This window comes from Notamacropus eugenii, chromosome 7 (genome assembly GCF_028372415.1).
Source record: "Notamacropus eugenii isolate mMacEug1 chromosome 7, mMacEug1.pri_v2, whole genome shotgun sequence".
Taxonomy (NCBI): Eukaryota; Metazoa; Chordata; class Mammalia; order Diprotodontia; family Macropodidae; genus Notamacropus; species Notamacropus eugenii.
Window position 1 is genome coordinate 48,518,826 of NC_092878.1, and position 24,359 is coordinate 48,543,184.

The 24,359-nt window shown below is 35.6% G+C and overlaps 1 protein-coding gene across 7 annotated transcripts in view; it reads left to right on the plus strand.

Annotated features, from left to right (window-relative positions):
• NUBPL (NUBP iron-sulfur cluster assembly factor, mitochondrial) overlaps nucleotides 1-24,359 on the plus strand; it is a 324,405-nt gene that overhangs the window by 231,884 nt on the left and 68,162 nt on the right. For all 7 annotated transcript variants that reach the window (XM_072623391.1, XM_072623388.1, XM_072623390.1 and 4 more), the window contains one exon: nucleotides 11,580-11,665. In XM_072623391.1, coding sequence (XP_072479492.1) covers nucleotides 11,580-11,665 — 86 coding nt within the window. The remainder of the gene's footprint in view (nucleotides 1-11,579; nucleotides 11,666-24,359) is intronic.

A 24,359-nucleotide genomic window follows, 5' to 3' on the forward strand; every position in this document is an offset into this window, starting at 1 on the left:
GCCGCTGGAGATTCCGTCCCTGAAGCCCTCTCGGATGTGCTCCTCTCAGCGCCATGCGGCCATGACAGGGCTGTGCTTGGCTCCATGTCTGCAGCGTGATGGACCTTTTGCGAGGGGTTTGCAGGGCTCTCTGGAACAGAAATCTCCTCAGCTCTGTTGTTCTGTGGCCTCTGCTGCTCCAGAATTTGCTGGGCATTCTTTTTTACAGATGTTCTATGGGCTGTGGGTTCGGAGCTATGTGTATGTGTGTCTTCCTACTGCGCCATCTTGGCTCCGCCCCTCAGTTTTCTCATCTATAGAAAGGGGTTAGTGTTCCTGTGTCACTGGATTGTTGTGAGACTCAAATGAAAAATATAAGGAGCTTTGTAAAGCTTGAAGCATTATATAAATGTCAGCTCTCATAATCTTCATCACCTATTCGTTTGTTTTTTTTTTACTTGGATAGAAAAAAGGAAAGTCTCAGGACATCACTTTCTACTAGCATTCCTATATGCTTAATGTTGTGGATTTTTGAACAGGTAGATAAAATAGCAGTTCCATATGAAATCACTCTGCTTGGCCCAGTTCCTGTACTTTGAAAGCTTTTCATTCCACATAGCTTAAATGTTATGAATATTTGGGACAATGTTGACTTTTAAAAAGATTGTTAAATCTTTATATATCAGTTTAATATCTGGGAGACTGTGGGAAGCATTGAATCTGTGATAATGGTTCAGTTCCAATACAAATTATTGGTTGGGTTTCCCAGGATATTTTGTGAGAATTTTTCTGGTAGTTTATGAAGTGCAGTGAGCTTCTGATGTAGAAGAAATTTTAGTTGACTTTTCAATTTCAGCATTTATGAATTATGTAAATTATTCTTTCGAGTATAATTCAGATGAGTAACTGTTAAAAACACAAGTTGGATGTCAAAAGCTGAGTTCTCTTTCATCAGAACAATTAGATATATTTAATGCCCTGGAAGTTTAGAGTAGCACATTTCAGTAGGAACATTGGTATAATTTTGATCAGCATATGGAATTATTGGTTGAGGATGTTTCACTACACTGAAGTCTCACCTAAGTTAAAGTTTACAGTAATCAATAGATTTTTCTTGTGGTAGTTAGTATTCATCCACAGTTAAAGTACTTTGTGCAGTTGATGCTTTTTTTAAAATATTGATGCCTTTTGTTTTTGCATTATGACCATTTTTAAATATTTCCTCCTGACTCTTCTCACCTGCCCCTGAACACTCCCTTATAACAAAGAAAAATATTTAACTACAATTTACAGAGTAACTGAGTCTGACTGTGCGTGTACAATCTTCTGCCTCCTTGGTGTCTTTCTGTATCTTCTGAGTGTCTTTGGTAGTTATTTAATGTGTGTCAGTGGTGTCAAATTCAAACAGAAAAAGGGGTCACTAATCCATACATAATTATCTCGGTGGGCTTCATATTGACTTAGTTTTAAAATGTTTGTATTTTTATTTATTTTGCCAAATATTTCCCAGTTACATTTTACTCTGACTCAGGCAACCCTCAGGAGTGTTACTGACTTACATTTAGCTTGTGAGTCACATATTTGACCCCTTTATTGCTTATACTCAACATTTCTTACAATATTCCATTAAATTCATATAATGCAATCAGTTCAGCAGGTCCCTGATCAATGGACACCAACTTTGTTTCCAGGTCTTTGTTACTATGAAAAGCAAGTTATTAATATCTTGATCCATGTTAGACCTTTCTAATTTTGACCTCCTTGGGATGTATGTGCTCACTAGATGGATAACTGAATTCAGGTTAATAATTTTTTCTAGCATTATTACAAATTGTTTTTCAGAAATGGCTGGATCAGTTCACGGCTCTGCTAACTGGGTATTAGTATTCCTGTTTTCACCTTGCCTCATTAACACTGACTACTCTAATTTTTATATGATATAACTTTTTATGGAATTAAAAAGAAAATATAGAGTAGAAAATGTCATCAAAGAAATGTATGATTGAAAAAGAAGATGGGCCAGTCATATGCTGAGAGCAAAGGATAACAGTGGGTTGGGATGTAGGGTTCATTGATCTCTTTATAATGTCAAGACAAGGTCAGCCTCCCACTGCCCATCTTTCCCTCCTTTATTATAATTTAGGGGAATTTGTGGGCAAGAGTCACATAGGGAAGGCAGTCATAGGTAGGTTGTTATTTGTACTGATGAAATCACAAATATATTTGAGCATTTGTTCAGCCTTTTATATTTTGGCCAGTGGATATTTGGAGCTTATTGTAGCCTGTGGTATAAGATACTGGCCTAAACCCAATTTCTGCCAAGATGCATTTCGGTTTTCGTTACAGTTCTTATCAAAGTGGGAATTCTTCCCCCAATAATTTATGTTCATAGGTTTATTAAACCAGTACTCTTCTGTTTTCTGTTTCTCCCAGTTCTTACTTATCTAGTTTATTGCAGTGTTTTAACCTCCTATTTTTCAATCATCATCACATAATTTTGATGATTATGCTTTATAATATAATACTATGTGCCCTTCATTCCTCCTTTTTTCATTATTCACCTTGATATTATATACCTTTTGTTCCTTCGAAATGAATTCTTTTTTTATCTAATCTATAAAATATTCTTTTGCTAGTTTGATTGACATTGTACAAAATCTATAAATTGATGTCGATAATATCACCATTATTATTAATTGATTTTGAAACATTTGATAAAATATTTGGCTTACTTAATTTCTTTTTCTCAGAATGCTTTAAAATTCTTACTTTGTGAATTAAGATATTTTATATTTTTGTAGACACTTTTCTACTTTAAATTGTCAGTTTTTCTAGAAAATAATTATATAATAGCAATTTTTGATAATCCTCATAATTTTTTTGTTTTTTGTTCTTTAATTTTTTTGTTAATTTTTATCCTTTACTGGAATCACTTACAGAATTACCTTCTGTGAGCACAAATATAAATTATTAAGGAGACTTAGAATCATAGTATATTGGAACTAAATGACATTTTAGATGTCCTACTCCAACCTCCTCATTTTTTGCTGATGAACAAAACTGAAGTTTAGATAAATTAAATGGATTGCCCAAGTTCGCACTAGTTGGTGGCTAGAATCCAGGTATTTCTTGCTCCCAGGCTGTTGTTGTTTCCCTTCTGCAATATAGCCTCTAACTTCATTATCATTTCTAAAAAAATATTGTTAAAGATCTGTAAAATTATTTGAGTCCGACTTTAGCCTAGAGACAAGAAACCTTCCATAAGATTCTTGAAGCAAATGTTTGATGTTTCTGTATTTTTTTTCTTGAGCATATTTTTCTGTGTTGTTGCTGTTGACATCTTCATGTGGTCAGCAGAGGGAGCAAAGGCTTTCCAACAAACCTTCATTTATAGAACTGAAATGACATCATTGATGAAGAAATAAACTGTTAGTTTTTATTGGCCAGGAGAAAAATTAAAGTTTACCTGCAGAAAAACCAAGAAAAGGAAAGACATAATTTTAAGATGCAAAGGAAATAATGTGAGTTATGAAAAATACAAACGAGAAAGAATCGTTTGTCATAATGCTTTTGAAGACTAGAAATTGATTTGGTAATGCATGAATTTATCAACTAGCTGTATTTAATTTTCCTGGATTGGTCATTGAACCCCATAATCTAAAGAGACCTTGTAGGGCAAGTGTGATTGTTTAGATTAAATGCCATAACTAACTGTAGCAAAGCAAAAGGGCCAGTGAGATATATTTATATCTATATCCTTATCTGTATGTCTTCTTATTTTTTTAATAAAGTCTGGGGTCTTTTTGAGCAGAGTTCTCTAAAAGCTGGATAATGTGTTTCAGATTGTAGATCATTTGTTCAGTATTGGTCTTGTTGGTACATATTGTTTCCTCTTTTATCTCTTTTTGTTTTTCTTTTATCCTTTGACTTCAGCATAGTGCCAGATAAGGAGAAGGTGCTTAATAAATGCTACTTGATTGATTTACTACATACTTATTCCTACAAAAATCCTTTTAGGTATCTTTATTCCTATATGTGTAAACTGGGTTGGTCATTCCAGTGGTTGGTATTTAATCATGAAATCATCTTTAGATGAGGGGTCAAAGATGATGATGATCATCATGGTCATCAAAGAGTTATTATTAAGCCCACTGTGCAGTTCTGTGTTGATGTCTTTATAAGACAAGTGCAGTATACTCTAATCCCTTTCCTGTACAACCTCACAACCCAAGTGAATGGCATTTTCATCATATTTAAATTCCTGATTGTACTCGAAGCTATGCTAAACTTTAGACCAAAAACAGTGTCCCCTTTCTCTGGATATTTTAATATGATTTGATTGCCAATGGAGCATGTAGGTTGTCTCTCAGTTAAATTTTTGATCTTAACATATGACCAGCCAATCTCTTTCTTCCAGCAAGAAACTTTTCATGATATATTTTATGTGGTTTCTTCTGTGTTATTCTTTATTGTTGAGATGCCTTGGTAACATCCTGTTATACCCATCATGAATCTCTCCATTACTCTTTGAGTACCCTTCAACTTTGATTCATCAGATTATAATATTACATGACTCACAGCCTCGTAACATCACCAGAGCATTGGTGTTTAAAAAAATTAAGATGTTTTTGTTCCCTTGTTTTGTTTGTTTGGCATCATTGTAAATACTGTACAATTTCCTCAAAACAATCCATCCCATTCTGATTCTTCTCTTCAGTTCTGGTAGCAGCTCTGTCTATCATCAGTGCCTGAATAGCTCTATGAGCTGTCTATTCAATTAAGTCTTATAGTGAAAGAAGGCGTTCTTTTACATTTTAGTTTTTCCATTAGTTATTTGGAATCTTATTTAGGAGGATCTGTCATGCTCCTAGGCACAATGAAATTAATACACCAGCATCTGCAAACAGGAACATCAGCATTTGTTGGGAACTCTTCCATGTGGTCTCCATACTGAATATTATCCTTGATAGTGGGAAACAACTTTGGCAAACATATCTCTCTTTTATTCCTTCTTGATGTTAATAATCAGAAAGTTTTTGAAATGATGTTGCATCAAAACTTATCATTCAACCAAAATTGATCTTCTTCTAAATTATCAACAATCTTTCTCCAAAAAAAATTTATTTAAATTTTTAGTGTTCTGTTTCTTTTTAAATTTTGAGTTCCAAATTCTCTCCTTTATGCCCATTTTTCTTCCATCCACTGAGAAGGCAAGCACTATGATATCACTTACACTTGTGAAGTCATACAAAATACATTTCCATATTAGCCATATTTCCCAAACAAGCAAGGAAAATAAAGAAAGTGAGAAAATTACACTACAATTTGCACTCAGAGTTCATCAGTTCTCTCTTTGGTGAATAGTATTTTTTTTTTTTTAAGCATGAGTTCTTTGGAATTGTTTTGGATCATTGTATTGATCAAGTTAGCCAAGTCTTTCACAGTCAATCATCATTACATCGTTGTTACTGTGTACAGTGATCTTACAGTTCTTCTTACTTCCCTTTGCATCAGTTCACATAGGTCTTACCATGTTTTTCTGAAACCATCCCCTTATCATTTCTTATAGCACAATAGTGCTCCCTCACGGTCATATACCACAAGTCATTCAGCCATTCCTCAATTGATGAGCATTTCCTCAATTTCTACCACACCAAGATCAACGATTTCTTAATTGCTAAATCCAGTGGCTTTTTCTCAGGCTTATCCTTTTTGACCTTTTTGTAAAGTCTTTGGCACTCTCTTATCCTTGATGACCTCAACTATCTAGGTTTTCATGAAACCACTTTAAACTGCTTCTTTTCAGGCTCCTCTGCTAGATTTTTGTCCAGGTCTCACCTCTTCATTATAGGTTTTCCCCAGTGCACTACCTTGAACCCTTATCTCATTTCCCTAAGTACCGTTTCACTTGATCTCATCAATTCTCATGGATTCATTTATCTCCTGTGGGTTGATTCTAAGATCTCTCTCTAGTCTCACATTTTCAGCTGCCTATTAGGCACCTCAAACTGTATGTCCCTTAGAAATCTTAAATTCAGTATGTCTGAAATGGAACTCCTCTTTTCCCCCAAACCTCTACTCTTCCTTATTTTCCTATTACCATAAAATAATCAAGTACAAATTAAAAAAACCAAAAACTACCTCCATTCTCCCAGTCACCTAGGCTTTCAATCTAGGCATCATCTTCAAATCCTTTCTCTTTCTCACTCCTCCCCTAATATCCAATCTCTTGCCAATTCCTGTCATTTCTGTCTTTGTAACATCTCTCCCATAGTTCAACTTCTCTTCTCTTACACTTCTACCACCCTGGTGCAGTCCCTTACCACCTCACACCTGGTCTGTTACAATAGTAATACATTCCTTGTCTCAAGTCTCTATTTCACTCCATTCTCTACTCATTTCTCAAAGCTTTCTTTCTAAAGTGCATGACAATGTCACCTCCAATCCTCATCGGTAACCTCCATTTTCCCTTTTCTTAATGGTTTCATCAGACTTCATGAATTTAATTCTCATTTCTATGCAGATGACTCCAAGATCTACATATGTAGTCCTAGTCTTTGAGTTTCAGTTCTCCATCGTGAGCTATATATTGCTGGAGATATCATGCTGGATGCTCTGTACCTTACACAGCATATCCATAACAGAACTCATTAACTATTCCTCCCAAACTGATTAATCTTCCAAAACTCCCCATAACTGTTGATGGCATTACCATCCTTCACCTTAGAGTCATTCTCAACTCCTCACCCTCCTTCACTTCACAAATTTCATCATTTTTTTTCTAAAATGTCTTTCAAGTACATCCCCTTTTCTCTACTCATGTAACTACCACTTTAAGTCAGAATGTCATCACTTGTCTTTGTTGTTGTTCAGTGGTGTCCAACTCTTTGTGACCCCATTTGGGGTTTTCTTGGGAAAGATATTGAAACAACTTGCCATTTCCTTCACAGATTAAGAACTGAAGCAAACAAGATGAAGTGACTTGCCCAGAGTCACAGAACTAGTAAGTGTCTGAGGCCATATTTGGACTTAGGAAGATGAGCCTTCCTGATACTCAGCATAGTGCTTTATCTGTACCATCTAACTGCCCCACTTCTCATCTGGACTGTTGTAATAGCATCTTAAGTGATCTCCCTGTCTCAAGGCTCTCCTCATACATGTGACACCCTATCCTCTATCCCTATGGCTTTGCACTAGTTGTCTCTCATCCCTGGAGGGCTTTCCCTCCTCATCTTCACCTTTTGGAATCCCTCATTTCTTTGAAAACTTAGCTCAAGGGTAACCTTTTGTATAAAGTTTTTGTGATTTCTCCTTAGCTGCCAGTGCCCATTCTGTCCAATCCATGTTGCATGTGTTTTCCATTTGGTGTGTACATGTTTAAATATGTTCATGTTGACTCTCCCATTAGAATAGAAGTTCCTTGATGGCAATGACTTGTGACCCTTGTTCCTGCTGCTCAGCACAGAACTTGAGACACAGCAGACATTTAATAAGTTCTTGTTGATTGATGGATAGATTTGTTCATGCTATTTCTACTTATATAGAACACCAGCAGATGTGGTGGTTTCATTGTCATTTATAAAGAAACTAATTTGTTATAGAATTCTGACAGATATTATCTGCTTCTTAACTATTTGTTGTCTTTCCAGTTTTATCCTTAAATATTTATTGTTGGTGTAATCTGGCTTAATTGGTTTTCTCACCAAGATTTCTGTGACTTGTTTTTTCTTTTACTACTTTTCACTGTTTTATTATGTGATGCTGCTCGCAGTGTTCCATTATCTTTGCCTATAAGAGGTTATACAAAAGAATCTCTTCTAAACTAGCATTATCCCTGGATGCTGTATTTTTTTTACTTGGAAAAGAGTTCAGATATTTGCTCTGTGAAGCAGTTTCTAGGCTCTTTTGACTTCCTCATTACATGATCAATTTATATCAGCTAAACTTCATTAGGAAATTTTGATAGTTTGTTCCTTTATCCATTTCCCGTTTTACAGTGCCAGGAACTTGTTTAAATAGATTAGGTTGAAGCTGTTTTGATAGCACCCTCTATCTTTTCATTTTTAGTTTTTTAATTTGATGTTTGTTTTTTATCTTTGCTCCAGTAAGTTGATTATATATAAAGAGTTGATATGGGAATGACTCTTACAGAAGTAACTAGTCATTTTCTTTCAGTTTAGATAGTCATTTTCATTTTTTAGTGATGTTATTTGGTTGCCAAATCCTGAACTTCCTAATTCTTTTCCTGAGGAAACTGTGCTTTGAATGAAAAATATTTTATTAAATTCTTACTGTATAGCAGGCACAGTGCTAATGATAAACTTCTATGAGGCTTCTTTGTAACCCCCAAACCCTTGTCCTCTTGCATTTCTTAATTCTGACCCATATCTCCAGTGTACTTTTTGCTTTGCTTCTGTTTCCTCCTATTCACTGAAGTCACTGAGAAAATATATGTTGATTTATGTCTTTATCATGTTCTTAGGATTTTTCTACTTCAACATCTTCTGTAGGTGTTTAAACTCCACTTACCTTCATGGGGGTGTTTTTATGAATGCTCATGATGAAAATTGCAGTATAAGATGACCATACAGCTCATGAAATGACATATCTACACAATAAGATCAACTCTACCAACTCCTTTATTTGCTTTACCATAGAGAACCTGTGAACCATTCTTCAATTTTATCTGTACCTTCCTCTTACCTTCCTGTTCAGTTTATAAAGAGAATGTCAACACTGATATGATTTACTTCCTCCAGTAGTATTTCCAACTACTGGTCAGTTTACATAGTTAGATTAGTATTTAGGTAGCCAAGGAGTCATGAAGACTTGTATTTGAATTCTTCCTTAGGCACTTAATAGCTGTGTGACCCTGGGCGATTGACTTAATATCTCTGCCTACTTCCTCATCATCTATAAACTGGAGATAATAATGACATCTACCTCATAGGATTGTTAGAGTTGTAAGTGAGTTAACTAACATATGTAAAGCATCTTGCAAACCTTAATATATACATACATACATATATATACACACACACAAACGTGCTAGCTATTAGCCTTTTTAGTTTATTGACGCTCTAAAAAAATGTAATACTTAGCACCCTCCATCCCTTTTCTGCCCTTATATTACCATCATTGCAGAAATTGAAGCAACCTTTATACCTGTGTCTGTTTTATGGATTATAATGACCAAGAAATTCATCATGTAATAATGGCTGTGCTATGGGTGATGAGCCTCTTAGTATTTAGGTGGGTTAGTCCTAAGAAAGCAGATGCAGTCTCATATTGATCTAATACAAAAAAGTTGGTTAGAACAGTAAGTGTCAAAGTGGAGTGTCAATTGAATGTTGGTAGCAAGGCATAGTGGAAAGAGCCCTGAACTTAGACACAGGAGAACTGAGTTTAGTTCTGTGTCAGGCACTTGTGTCATGCTTGATAGATCACTTATCTGCTCTGTGCCTCTGTTTCCTCAACTGCAAAATAAAAACAGTACCTACCTTTCATGGTTGTAGTAAGGATCAAATGAGTTAACAATTTTAAAGTACTTTGCAAACCTTGAAATTCTATATAAATACAGTTACTGCTTCTTACTGAGCTGTGTGACACAATTATTTATTTCCCTGAACCCTGTAAAATAAAGGTAGTAATACTTACACTGGCTCCCTCACAGGGCTGTAGTGTAGGAAGTGCTTTATAGACCATGAAGCACTCTAGAAGCATGTGCTATTTGTATTATTCTGATATTGGAAAAAGCCATGGGTTGGAAGAAAGAAGTAGGCCAAACCACAATTTTGTAGTTCAATTCCTCTGTGTACACAGATCTATCTACTCAGGGGTGAGATGGCCACAGTATAGTTGTTTGAGGAAGCTCAGGTGAGGCAATGGCAAACAGAGAGGAGAGCTTCAGACTTTGTAGTGTAGCTGCAAGACTCTAAGAAATCAACCTGCTGCTTAAGTAGGCCAAACTAGAAAGTTTTGTAAGGTCTCTTCAGCCTCTAAGTGCAGTGAGCTCAAGTTATGGCTAAGCAAACCGAGATCAAGCAACTTTAATGATTTATGCAGGATCATACTGCAAATTAGTGGAATAGCTAATGACCAGAACTCAGTTTACCTGACTCATGGTACATTACTCCTTCCCCTGAAGTCCAGTACATGATCTAAATAAGTATGGTATAGAGACATTTAGAGTTCTGAGCCTTGAGTCAGGAAGACCTGAGTTCAAATCGAGCCCCAGACATTTACTGGCTATGTGATTACTTAACTGCTGTTTGCCTTGGTTTCCCCAGCTGTAAAATGGGGATAATAATAGCACTTACCTTGCAGGGTTGTTGTGAGGATCTAATGAGGTCATATTTGTAAAAAATGCTTAGCAAAGAGCCAGGCAATAGTAGGTAAGCCTCATATGCTTATTCCCTCTCCTTTCTCTGAATAGATATTACATTTATATACATATTATACTGTATTTTTGGGTTAATATGCATGCATAACTAGGCAGAGGATTGTGGAGTACAGCCAGGTGAGGGGGTGGAAAAAGGGGAAGTAGGAAGTTCCGTGAAAATCATTTCAATCAGTGTTTCTGGAGCAGCTGTGTGAGCAAGGGTACTCCAAGCCTTATTTGGAAGAACTGAAGGAGATCATGCATTCATAGATCTGGAAAGGTCGTTAGTGAGCATTTGTTCTAGCCCCTATCCTTAAAGGTGAAGAACCTGAAGCCTGGAATGCTTAGGCAACCTGCCCAAAGGCACACAGAGCTTTTGAATCCTGACAGACAAACAGCGAAATAAAGGGGCAGCAGAGACTAAGCAGTGATAAACAGGGAGTAAAATGGTAAAGTTAGATATTTATAATCCGTAAACACATTGTGATATTTATTATATTAGAGAACTGGTTGGACATTCTCACCTTACTTCTACTTATATGGGAAAAAAGTTTATGGAAAGATGGAATTTCAGGCAGTTAAGAAAAGAGACAAAGAAAGAATCTTGACCTACTTATTAGTTCAGTTATTTCAGTTGTGTTCGACTCTTTGTTACCCCATTTGTGGATTTTCTTGGCCTTCTCTAGCTTATTTTACAGATGAGGAAACTGAGGTAATGAATGTTTAGTCACTTACCCAGGGTCATACAACTAGGAAGTATCTGAGGCCAGATTTGAACTCAGGTCTTTCTGACTCCAGGCCTGACTTGGATCTACTGTATCACCTGTCATTGGTTGCATAGTGGACTTCAAAATTCCTTCAGAGCCTAGTAGTGAGATACAGAAAAATTTTAAAGAGCCAACATGATATGGTTAAATCCAGTGAAGGAAAGTGATGTTAAAAGTTGGGAGATCAAAGAGTAGAAGATGTAAATAATAATCTAGGCCGAATTTAGGATTGTGCCATAGTTGTAGAAGGGCAGAAACAAATATGTGTAAGAATTAGAAGGGAAAATCTGATTACAGTAGCATACATTTCCCTCTTTGTCACTTTAGGTGAAATCGCTTTAATGTGAAATGATCACGTTAGTACATAGATATATGCTTTGACCATCATTTCAATGTAAAGTAAGTGAAAACCCCATTTTGTTTTTGTCTTTTTTTTTTTTTTTTTTGGTCAGGAGCTGTGGTTGTCTCCACTCCACAGGACATTGCGCTGATGGATGCCCACAAAGGAGCTGAGATGTTTCGGAAAGTCAATGTTCCTGTAAGCATTTACAAAGAATTAATATTTCATTATTCCCAAAACTAAAATCTGTCTAATTGGGGAAATGGATAATTGTTTTCTGAAGGACTTGAATGTAATGAATAACACTGTTTTATATGCTGAAGATACAAAGAAAGGCAAAATACAGTCTGCCCTCAAGAGCTTCCCCATCTAAAGAAGGAAGACAACATGTAAAGGAAGCCAAAATGAGCACAGGGAAGGGTACCCACATGATAAAGTACGAAAGAGTATGGTCAGATGGGAAATGAAGAGATGGCAACCTGGGTGCCCTTCCTAAATGGAGGATTTGGAAGGAACGCTCAGTTTATACCTTCTACCATCTCCAATAAGAGGAAGGGGGCACTTGCAGAGGGTACTGGTAGCATCAGAGTAACTGACACTGAGGAGGTGTGAGTTCTATGGTCGATGTGGTATTTCAGGATGATGAGGTTATTGGGGGCATGATGGTGTGTTGAGGACTTCATTTCAGTATTTAGATTGTCTTTGTTGAAAAATATTCTCCTGACTTTAATCTAGTACTGTGCAAGGAAGCAAGGTGAGATAAAATAGTGAATACTGAGATCAAAGGCCTAAAGCCGAAAATAGCTAATGATCAAGTAAGTGAGAAAAAAGGACTTTTCCTCTTTTGTCTTCCATGATATGTCTTGAACCTTGATTAAACAGACAAAATGACTACATTGAGGAATATTTCTAAAATTAGTACTTCTTTAGCATATTCTAATAGGACATATATTTTATATAGTCACTATCTTCTCCTCCCTTTATATTTATTACATTATGGTCTCTCCTATAGTAACTATAAACTAAATAACTTGTATTCTGCACATAGATTTAATACCATTTTATATAGCTCTGTTCAATCTAAGGAATTCAGTATTACAGTTGAAAAATCTGTGGTACAGAATGGTTGGTTATTTCAATCAAATACATTTATTCTGAGTTAAAATTGGAGCTCAGAGCCTCAAATTAATTCAGCCTCTCGAAAATATTTACAAACATGTTAATATATTTATATACACACATACATATATGCAGTTATATACATTTATATAGAAATATATACACGTATATATTTATATTTGCCCCAAATTGTCATAAATCTCAATAAGGAACATATAGATATTGATATTAATTATAGATATAAATTCCTTCTATCAGCCTGTTCCATATAAATCACAATAAGGAAGTGTTACATAATGCTTCTTTATTGAGATTTTTGCTAATTTGGGGCAGGTTGATAGAAGGAGTTCTAGTTGTTCTTAGTGTAAAATTCACATCAATATATACGTACCAGAAAGAAAATCAGAGGTGCCATGCAGAGCCTATCCAGTCTTGGTTGGAATTCTAGTAAGACTGGGCTCCTCCTCTGCACCAGTCTCTTGTATTTCTATCTGAATTGAATGTAGGGGATCTGGCTCTTTTACATATATTCACCCTGTGTAATCTAATACTCCCAAGACTAAAGTCGTCGTCTTCTTCTTCTTCTTTTTTTTTTTTTTTTGATTCCTCTATTCCCGATGAGATGGTTCAGGGTCATTTTCGCCTTTCTTCCCCCTTCTCCCTATCTCCACCTCCACTTTTGGAGTTTTTGATTCCCTAGTGCCTTCCCTCTCTTCCTTCCCCCATGTTTAAAACAGCAATCCTGGCCTCCAGGGGGAACCATAACTTAAACATTGACTGAAAAGTTTTATCTTACTATACACCAATCAATCATTCAAGAAGTACTCGTTAAGTGCTTACTATGTGGCAGGTACTTTGCTCCACTCTGTAAATTAGAATTAAATGAGGAATAATAGTTCTTTTTTATAGAGGGTTTTATACTTTGCAAAGTTCTTTATATACATTATTTCATGTGACCACCAACCCCCTGTGAGTTTGCTACAAATATCTCCATTTTACCAGTGAGAAAACTGAAGTGCGGAGAGGTTGTGACATTGTTACAGTGAAGGAGATAAAAAGGTAGAGCAGGGGTTCTCATCCAGGTTTTCTGACTCCAAATGTAGTATTGTTTGTACTCCAGCTTTTTCACTACCCTGTCCAGAGATAACCAGTGACCAATACTGTTTCCTGTGTACTTGCCACATTTGAAGAGCGATGTGATTTTGACAAGGAAGCTGAAAGTGCTATGGGCAAAAAAGGCTTCTAAAACTCAGCTTGTCTGGGATTCCATCTCTTGACAAGGCTCTGAATAATCCCTCTCAGAGAGCAGAGAGAATCCGTGCCTTAGAATCATGGTAACAGACAGCATGGAAATGCTCTCCTGCAAAGTTTGGAAGGGAAAAAAAAAAGCTGTCACATTTTCTTGCCACCAAAATCTAAGGTAACTCAGACCATACCCTCTTTCCTGTAGTTCAAGAGAAAAACAAAACCTCAAACCCTATAACAGGAGTCCTTGACAAAGATAGTCTTTCCGTGTTGGAGAAACCATCTTAGAAAACCCATTAAGAAATGCCTCATCCCTGTAAGTACCTTGCAGGTTCTCTCCTTAGGCTAGATTCCCTCAAACCTGTTTTCTTTCCTGGTCCTTAGATCAGATAGAAAGAATCCTATGGGTCCTTTTGTGAGCCTCCCTCTAAAGGTTTAAGTTAGAGACTCTCCCCCAACATATTGTATGACTTGGCGGTGCACAAGGTGAAGCTAAGAGACTTCTAAAGATGTTGAGCACAGATCTCTAATATAATTCATCTTTAGAGGAAACAGCTTACCAGCCCCATAGGGCAGAAGTAGGCATATTTTATATTTGATGGACAAAGATGGGTACAATTTATAGCCTTTATGTAAAAATCTATCTTTTTTGGCAAGTGTAGCTATGGGGCAAATTGTAAAATCAGGAAAATGCCTGCCTTTTCAGCTTAAGTGTTAAATCTTATAACGCAGTTTGTGGTAGTGCTTGGCTGCATATTACATCTGACTTATGCTAATGTAGGCAATAGAAGACACTTGTGAGACAAAAAAAATCCCCTTGTATCTAGGACTTGGGATACAGTTCAACAAATATTTGTTCAGTTTCTGCTACTTGAAATTGATGTCAGTCAATCAAAGAATATTTATTAAGCATGTAGTAAGAGCCAGGTGCCATGCTAGGTGCTGAGGACAAGAAGGGAAAAATCTCCTTACTCTTGAGGAAGACACTGTGGTGGTTTGGTGAAAGGCAAAGATGGCCAGCTGAACTCATGTTCACTTAGCAGCGATTTTTTCATTCTGCTCATTTAAAGTCAGACCTGATGGCACTAGTTGGTTCGTTGAACTGTTAGATTCTCAGAATTTGGCCATGATCCTTCTGTGAACAGGATATTTCAATGTGTGAACTTTAACAGGCACAGGCACAGCACCAAAAAGGGGAAACTGATATCTCTGGGGATTTAATAGTCCTTAAAGGGCAAAATATTTAGGTAACTGTTCTATGCCCTATTTGTTTTCTAGTAGACCTTTGAAATTATCTGCAGGTAGGGGCCTAGAATGTAAATTGGCCTAATTTAAGATAGAGGGTTTTGAAGGATTCTGTGGAGAAAAACATGGAAAAGGCAGGGATTGCTGTAGAGTGGTTTCTTGCTGTTCTTTTTGCGGGGACTGAGTTTGCAGCTATATTGACTGTTGTAATCTGGATCTCTCCGTCTTTTCTATCTTCTCTGTTTTCTGCAATTGATTTCCTTTAATTCTGGAAAGCCACCTTATACCAGGGTACAGTTGGGAGAGGATCAGGTATTTCAGTACCTTGGTATTATGGATACAGTACCCCTGACAGTTCTTTTTCCTGGCATCCTTGAGGGGTTGGATATGATTAACTACATCCAGAAGCAGTTCATTATTAGCAATTTGCAAAGTCACAGGAGGGTAAAATGGTAGGTTGGCTGAGAGATGAGTGGGATATGAGGGGAAAAAGAGGTGACAACTGCACAGACCATAAGGAATATTCTGGATTCAACCAATCCTTATTCCAACTAACGAATGAGTTAGTGCAGATTTAAGTGCTTCTTATGTGCAAAGCACTGGGAATACAGAAGTTGAGAAACTCCCTGCCCTTAAGAAGTTTACATTCTAATGGAGGCAGTAATACATATAAGAGATTTCAGCTCCAAGTCAGATGGAAAGGCCCTGTCATCCTTAGAGTACTATGGGAAGGAGATGGTAATGTATTTTCTTTAATTTTATTCTCATTGAGAATATATCAGCTTTTGCTGTTGAAACATTTGACAGTGCTAGGGACTTTGGTGGCAAGAACATTTTTCTCCCTCTGGGCTTTCAGTTGCTGGGACTATTGAGGAAGGAGACAGGGATAGCACCAGCCTTTTGGAGTAGAAGATAGATGCCTGGCACTTGCCATCTCCCATGTCTCTCTCTGGGTACTGTCCTTCCGCTAGGCTGGCCTGCCTGCCCTGTAGTGGCAGTTTGTCAGCAGTTGGCACTTGAAGAATTCTTGTTACCCAAGGAGGCTGACATGTTGTTGTTGGGAGATTGTTTTGTGTTCTTTTGTGTTGAGTAGAGTAAAGTATATAGTTTAGTAATATGTAGTACATAGTACAGTAAGTAAAGGCTTATTTGGGAATCTGGTCTGTCATCTAAACCAGTTCCCTAATATCAAGCTTACTATAGATTATGAAATAAGTCCTCTCCATATGTAAGAAATATGCTTATTATTTTCAAATCCACATTGTCTCCTCCGCATCTCTTTCAGTATCAATTGAGAAAGAAAAGAAAAAATCAAAACCGTGTCAAACATGAATAGTCAACGGAAACACATCCTTGCATTGGACAAGTACAGTATATACATGTGTATATACATATCTGTATGTTTCAGTCTGAGTCTGTTATCTCTCTGCCAGGTCTGTATCCCAAAGAGATAAGAAAGATAAAGGAGAAGCACCTATATGTGCAAAAATATTTATTGGAGCTCTTTTAGTGGTGGCAAAGAATTGGAAATTGAGGGGATGTCCATCAGTTGGGGAGTGACTGAACAAGTTATGGCACATGATTGTGATGGAATACTCTTGTACTCTAAGAAATGACAAACAAGATTCTCTCCAAAAGCCTAGACTTCCATGAACTGACACAAAGTGAAATGAGCAGAACCAGGAGAACATTATGTACATTAGCAGCAATATGGTATGACAGCTATTCTCAGCAACACAGTGATCTCAGAGAATTCTGAAGGACTTATGATAAAAAATACTATCCCATCTCCAAAGAATGAACTGATGGAGTCTGATTGTAAATTGAAGCACACATTTTTTTTACTTTCTATATTTTCCTTTTTTTTTGTCTGTGTTTTCTTTTACAATGTGACTAACATGGAATTATGTTTTTTTGCATGAATACACATGTATAACTTATATCAAACTGCTTGCCTTCTTAATGGGGGGGGAAGAAGGAGGAATAGAGGGAAGGAACTTGTAACTCAAAAATTCTAAAAAACCAATGCTAAAATATTGTGGAAAAAAGAAAATATTAAATTTTAAAAAGAGAATGGAACTTTTATTAGAGAAATTACTGCTAAGATTTTCCCCCATTTATCTGTTTTTCTTCAAGAAATGTGGTGAAAAATGAGCAAACAACAAAAAGAAGCTAACCATAAAAATCTTACTGTAGTGATGGAAGATTGTCATAAATTCAGAAAACAATGAAATCAAAACAGCTGTTTGCAAAGCGTCAAAGGAAAAAGAGTGAATCAGAAACAGGCCCAACAGGAATTCCTAGAAGAGCTAATAAATGATTTTCAAAATCAAATAAGAGTTTGTAGAGGAAAAATTAGTTTAAAAATGTGAGCAAAGGAATGAAATTATGAAAAAAATAATTAGCAGCTTAGGAAAAGAGGCACAAAAATACCCCCCAAAATATTATAAAACAGAATTGGCTAAATGGAAAAAGAAGTGCAAAATTTCATTGATGAAAATAACTCCCTTATAAGCAGAATTGGTCAAATAGAAAAAGAGGTACAAAAGTTCACTGAAGAAAATAATACTTTAAAAATTAGAACTGGGCAAGTGGAAGCTAATGACTCCATAAGACATCAAGAAACAATAAAACAAAGTCAAAAGAAGGGAAAAACATGGAACAAAATGTGAAATATCTAACTGGAAAAACAAACTGACCAGGAAAATAGACTCAGAAGTGATTATTTAAGAATTTTTGGACTACTTAAAAGCCATGATCAAAGAAAGCCTAGACATCGTATTTCAGGAAGTTATCAAGCAAAACTGCCCCAATATCCTTGAATTGGAGGGTAAAATAGGAATTGAAAGAATTTACCAATCTCCTTTCAGAAAGAGATTCCAAAATGAAAAATCTCGGGAATATTATACCTACATTTCAGAGTTCCCAAGTCAAAGAGAAGATCTTTCAAGAAGCCAGAGAGAAACAATTGAAATATCATGATGCCACAATGGGAATAACACAAGATTTAGCAGCTACCCCATTAAAGGAGCAGAGGGCTCGGAATATGATATTCCAGAAGGCAAAAGAGCTGGGATTACAAGCAGGAATCACCTACCCAGAAAAACTGAGTGTAATCTTCAAGGAAAAATAGATATTTAATGAAATAAAGGACTTTCAAGCATTCCTGATGAAAAGACCAGAGCTGAATAGAAAATTTAGCTTATAAATAAAAGACCCAAGAGACACATAAACAGATAAACATGAAAGAGAAATCATAAGAGCTTCCATAAGGTTAAATTGTTTACTTTTCTATATGGGAAGATGAGACATATAACTTCTAAGAACTTTAACATTATTAAGGCCCTTTGATTCTGCATTGACAGATGGTACAGGAATGAGTTGATTATGTTGGGATGATGCAAAAAAAGAAAATGAATGGGCACGAAAAAAGAATGCCCTGGGAAGAGAGGAAAGGGATAGGTAAAATAAGGAAAATTATTTCACATAAAAGAGGTATGCAAGGAAAAGCTTTTATAATGGATGGAGAAATGGTAGGGGGAGGACAGTGCTTGAACTTCATTCTCATCTAAATTGGTTCAAAGAGTGGAAAATGAATAAATAGATAAGCATTTGATTGTGTATAGAAATTTGTCTTAGCCAACAGTGAAGCAGGAGGGAAAAGGGATAAGAGAAAAGGGGGTAATGAAGCAAAAGAAAGGTAGTTGTCAGAAACAAAACAGATATTAGAGGAGGGATGGAGGGGGAGAGAGAATAAACTGAAGAAAATAGAATGGAAATGTCTGCACAGTTAGTAATCAAACTGTGAATGTCAATAGGATAAACTCTCTTATAAAATGGAGGTGGATAGCAGAATGGATTAGAAACCAGAACCCAAGAACATTTTGTTTACAAAAAAGACTCTTGAAACAGAAAGAAATACAAAGATTTAAAAGAAGAAGCTGCAGCAGAATCTATTATGCTTCAACTAAAGTAAAAAAATAACCAAGCAGGGATAGCAATCATGGTCTCAGACAAAGCAAAAGAAAAAAAAAGACATAATTAAAAGACATAACTAGGGAATCTTCATCTTGCTAAAAAGAAACCGTAGAAAATGAAGTAATGTTAATACTAAATATTTGCGCACCAAACAGCATAGCATAAAAATTCTTAAGGGAAGAATTAAATGAATTATAGGAGGAAATAGACAGTAAAACTGTACTAGTGGGGAGAACCTCAACTTTCTCCTCTCAAAGCTAGATGCATTTAACCTTAAAATTAATAAGAAATAAGTTAAGGAGATGTATAGGATCTCAGAAAAGTTAGATATGTTAGACCTCCAGAGAAAACTGAATAGGAACAGAAAGGAGTATACCTTTTTCTCAACTATACAGGGCACCTTCACAAACACTGACCACATATTAGGGCATCAAAACCTCACAACCAAATGAAGAAAAGTAGAAATATTAAATGCACCCTTTTAAGAACATAATGCACTAAAAATTACATTCAGTAAAGGGCCATGGAAGCATAGGTTAAAAGTTGATTGGAAGCTAAATAATCTAATCTTAAAGAATGAGTGGGTCAAAAAACAAATCATAGAAGCAATCAATAATTTTGTTAAACAGAACATGACAACCATGAAACAACATACCAAAATTTGTGGTATGTAGTCAAATCACTAAGGCTTATATCAATTAAAGGGAGAAAGAACATGCATTGGGCATGCAACTAAAAAACTAGAAAAAGAACAAATTTAAATCCCTAATTAAATACCAAACTGAAAATCCTGAAAATCAAAGGTAAGATCAATAAAATTCAAAGTAATAAAACCATTGAACTAATAAATAAAAGTAGGATCTGGTTTTATAGGAAAAACCCCTATATCACCACTGAAGATGAAATTAGTTCAATTATTAGGAGTTTTTTTTTTCTCAATTGCATTCCAGTAAAACTCATAATCTAAATGTGATGAATATTTACAAAAATATAAAGTACCTAGATTAACAGAAGAGAAAATAGAATACTTAAATAACCCTATGATAGAAATAAAGAAATTGAAAAAGCCATCAGTGAGCTCTCTAAGAAAAAATTCCCAGGACTAGATGGATTTACATCTAGTTCTCTGAAACATTTAAGCAACAATTCAAATGCTGTATAAACTATTTGAAAAAATAAGTAAAGGAGTCCTATCAAATTTCTTTTATGACACAAATGTGGTTTTGATATCTAAATCAAGGAGAGCAAAAACAGAGCGAAAACTATAAGCCAGTTCCCTTAATGAATATTGATGCAAAAATGTTAAATAAAATACCAACATGCAGATTACAGCAGTATATCACAAAGATCATACACCATGTCCAGGTGGGATTTATACCAGAAATGCAGAAAACAATAAGCATAAGTGATCATATAAGGAACAAAATTAACAAAAATTATGTGATTATCTCAACAGGGCAGAAAAAGCTTTTGACCAGATATAATACACGTTAGTATTAAAAACACTTGAAAGCATAGGAATCAATGGAACCTTTCTTAAAATGATAAATAGTATCTATGTAAAGCTAAAAGCAGGCATTATTTGTAATAGAGATAAACTTGATGCTTTCCAAGTAAGATCAAGGGTGAAGTAAGGATGCCCATTATCACTACTATTGTTCAGTATTGTACTAGAAATTCTATCTATGTCGATAAGGCAAGAACAATACATGGGAGGAATAAAGATTGGCAATGAGGAAATAAAATGATATGATAATATACTAGAGAACACCATAGAATCAAATAGAACACTGACTAAAACAATGAACAGCTTTAGCAAAGTTGCAGGATATAAAATAAATCCACATAATTCTTTAGCATTTCTGTATACTACTGATAAAACCCAGCAAGAATGGATAGAAATAGGAATTCCATTTAAAATAGCTGCAGACAAAATAAAATACTTAGAGTCCACCTGCCAAGACAAAACTAGTGTATATGAACACAATTACAAAATATTTCACACAAATAAAAGCAGATCTAAACAACTGGAGAAATATTAATTACTCATGGGTAGGTCAAGTCAGTTTAATAAAAATGACATATCTAAGTTAATTTACTTATTCAATGCCATACCAGTCAAACTCCCAAAGAATTATTTTATGAAACCAGAAAAAAAGAATGACAAAATTCATCTGGAAGAACAAAAGGTCCAGAATATTAAGCAAATTGGTGAAAAAAATTTGAAGGAAGGAGATCTAGCATTATCAGATTTCAAACTATACTACAAAGTAGTCATCATGAAAGCTAACTGGTACTGACTAAGAAACAGAGTGGTGGATCCATGGAATAGATTTGATACACAATACACAGGAGTAAATGACTGTAGTAATCTAGTGTTTGTTAAATCCAGAAATCCAAGCTTTTGGGCTTACAACTCACTATTTGAACCAAAATTGCTGGGAAAACTGGAAAGCTGGTTGGCAGAAACTAGACACAGACCAATATCTAACACCATATACTGACATCAGGTCAAAACAGATAAATGCTTTGGACATTAAGGGTAATATCATAAATTAAGGAAGCATGAAAAAATATACGTTCAGATGTACGGATAAGGGGAGATGTTATGACCAAGCAAGAGATAAAGGACATCACAGGAAGTAAAATGGATAATTTTGCTAATGTGAAATTAAAATGTTTTTGCACAAGTAAGATACAACCAAAATTAGAAGGAAAACAAGAAACTGGGGGAGAAATTTTATAGCAGGTTTCTCTGGAAAAGGCCTCATTTCTCAAATATATTGGAAACTGAGCCAAATTTATAAAAATAAGAACCATTCGCCAGTTGATAAATGTCCAAAGGGTATGAAAAAGGAGTTTTCAGAAGAAGTTAAAGCTATCTATAGTCAATGAGAAAATGCTCTAAAACGCTAATGATTAGAGAAATGCAAATTAAACAACTCTTGAGATACCACCTCACATCTATTAGTTTGGCTGATATGACAGAAAGAGAAAATGACAAATGCTGAAGGGGATGTGGAAAAGCTGGGACCCTAATGCATTGTTGGTGAGGTTATGAACTGATCCAGCCATTCTGAAGAGTAGTGTGGAACTGCACTATAAAACTAAGTCTGTATCTTAAAGAGGTCAAAGAAAAGGAAAAGGGTCCTATTTGTAGAAAAATCTTTATAGCAACTCTTTTTGTAGTGGCAAAGAATTGGAAATCAAGGGGATTTCCCGTCAATTGGGGAATGACTGAATAAGTTGTGATATATGATTTGTGATGGAATAATATTGTACTGTTAGAAATGATGAGCAGGATGATTTCAGAAAAACTTTAGAAGACTTAATATGAACTCATGCAGAGTGTAGTAAGCAGACCCAGGAGGATGTAGTACACAGCATCAGCACTATTGTAAGGATGTAAGTGAAAGACCTAGCTGCTCTGATAAAGATGGTAATCCAACACAGTTACAGAGACCCCAGGATGAAAAAGGCTGTCCATCCACTGAGAAAATGGATGAATGCTCAGAGCAGATTGACATATACTTTTTATGCTTTCCTCATTTTTTTTAATTTTTGGTATGTGTGTTTTCTTTTGCAACTTGAGTAAAATGAAAATGTTTTATATGACTTAACATGTACAATTGATATCATACTGCTTGCCTATTCAGTGGATGGGGGGCCAGGAGGGAGAGAATCTGGAACACAAATTTTTTTTTAAAAGAATATTTACATATAAATGGGAAATATTTAATGAAATAAAAAAATTTTTTTCATGGAGGTGAAGAGTATTTTGGGATCAAAAATAGTATGAGCAAAGAAGGGTACTGAATCAGGAAATCTCAGGGCATGCTTGAGGAGTGGAGAGTAGTCCAGTTTGATTTGACTAGAGCAAGGATGGCATATGAGGGAGGAGTGAATGATGAAGGTGACAAAGTAGAATTATAGGATTTGATCATACATCTGGAACTTGAAGGAACCTCAGAGGCCATCTAGTTCAGCTCCCTGATTTTACAGGTGAGGAAACTGAGGCCCCCGGAGATTAGGTGACTTGTAAATGCCAGGTTGTCTGACTCCAGAGTTAGCTTGTATTCTCCTGTACAATGCTGCCTTAGAGTCCTTAGAGTATGAAGGATCTTGAATGCCATGGTGAAAAATAACAAAATTAATATTACCTAAATATTCTCATTATATATATATGTGTGTGTGTGTGTGTGTGTATGTGTGTGTGTGTATACTCTCATGATACATCATGTTTACACATGATATATAGTTCTGGACAGAAAAACTAAGATCATTTGAATAAATTATAGGAAGGCATATTTAGACTCAGTATGAAGAGTAATATTCTAAGCAAAGCTATCCTCTTTTTATGGGGTTCCATGTCTTAGGAATTATTTGGTTAAAGGCTAGATATAGCTTGGCCAAGGTGACTTGAGTATTTAGAGCTGGGATTTGAGTCTAACTCTTTCATTTTCAGTCCAGTGGTGTTTCCACTGGGTTCGAATCATCTCTCTGCTGCTTACTCAGTTTTTGGATAAGTCACTTAATCTTTCTGAGACTCTGTTTCCTAACCTATAAAATGAAGTAGTTGAACTAGATTATGCCTGAACTCCCTTCTAGCCTTTAAATCCTAAGGCCTGGCATAATACTCGATCTTTGTAACAGGTGAGATAGATCAGGAATTATTGTCTCCATTTTAAAGAAAAAATTAAGGGTTAAGAGTTAAATGATAGTCAAAGCTAATAGATAAGTAGCAGAACTGAACTGGACCCTTGTTCTTCTCACTCCCAATTCTAATGCTGTGTGAAATTATCTTGAGGAACTTCCTAACCCTTAAGATTCTAAGTCTAATTAATGGTTAAGTATTTTGAAATTGGAAAGTCCTCTGTAAATGCAAAACAAAGCTGTTAGGATTTGTTTATGCTACCTAATTTGTAAGATTTTCCTGCATTTGAAAGTCTTGCTCTTTTCTTCCCCTCTTCTAAAGTGCATTAGTTACTATGGAAACAGTGATGTCATTAGGATTCATTGCTATGTGCAGAGTTTAGTGATATCTACAAGTACAATATAAATTTCATTTAAACGATTGCTTAATGCTGAGGACAGAGCAGTTTCATTAGGCAGATGATTGAGGCAGAGAAGGGAAGAACTACTGAATTCTTCAGCCCTTGTTTGAAAGGTTTAATCCCTAATAAATCTTTGATCAGTCTGCTTACTAATAGTTGACAGATAAATATTCTGTAGAGTAAATCATCCTTGATTGTTCAGTCTTAAAGTGTAGTATATGTTAGAGTCATTATTTGTCTTATTCTTATTG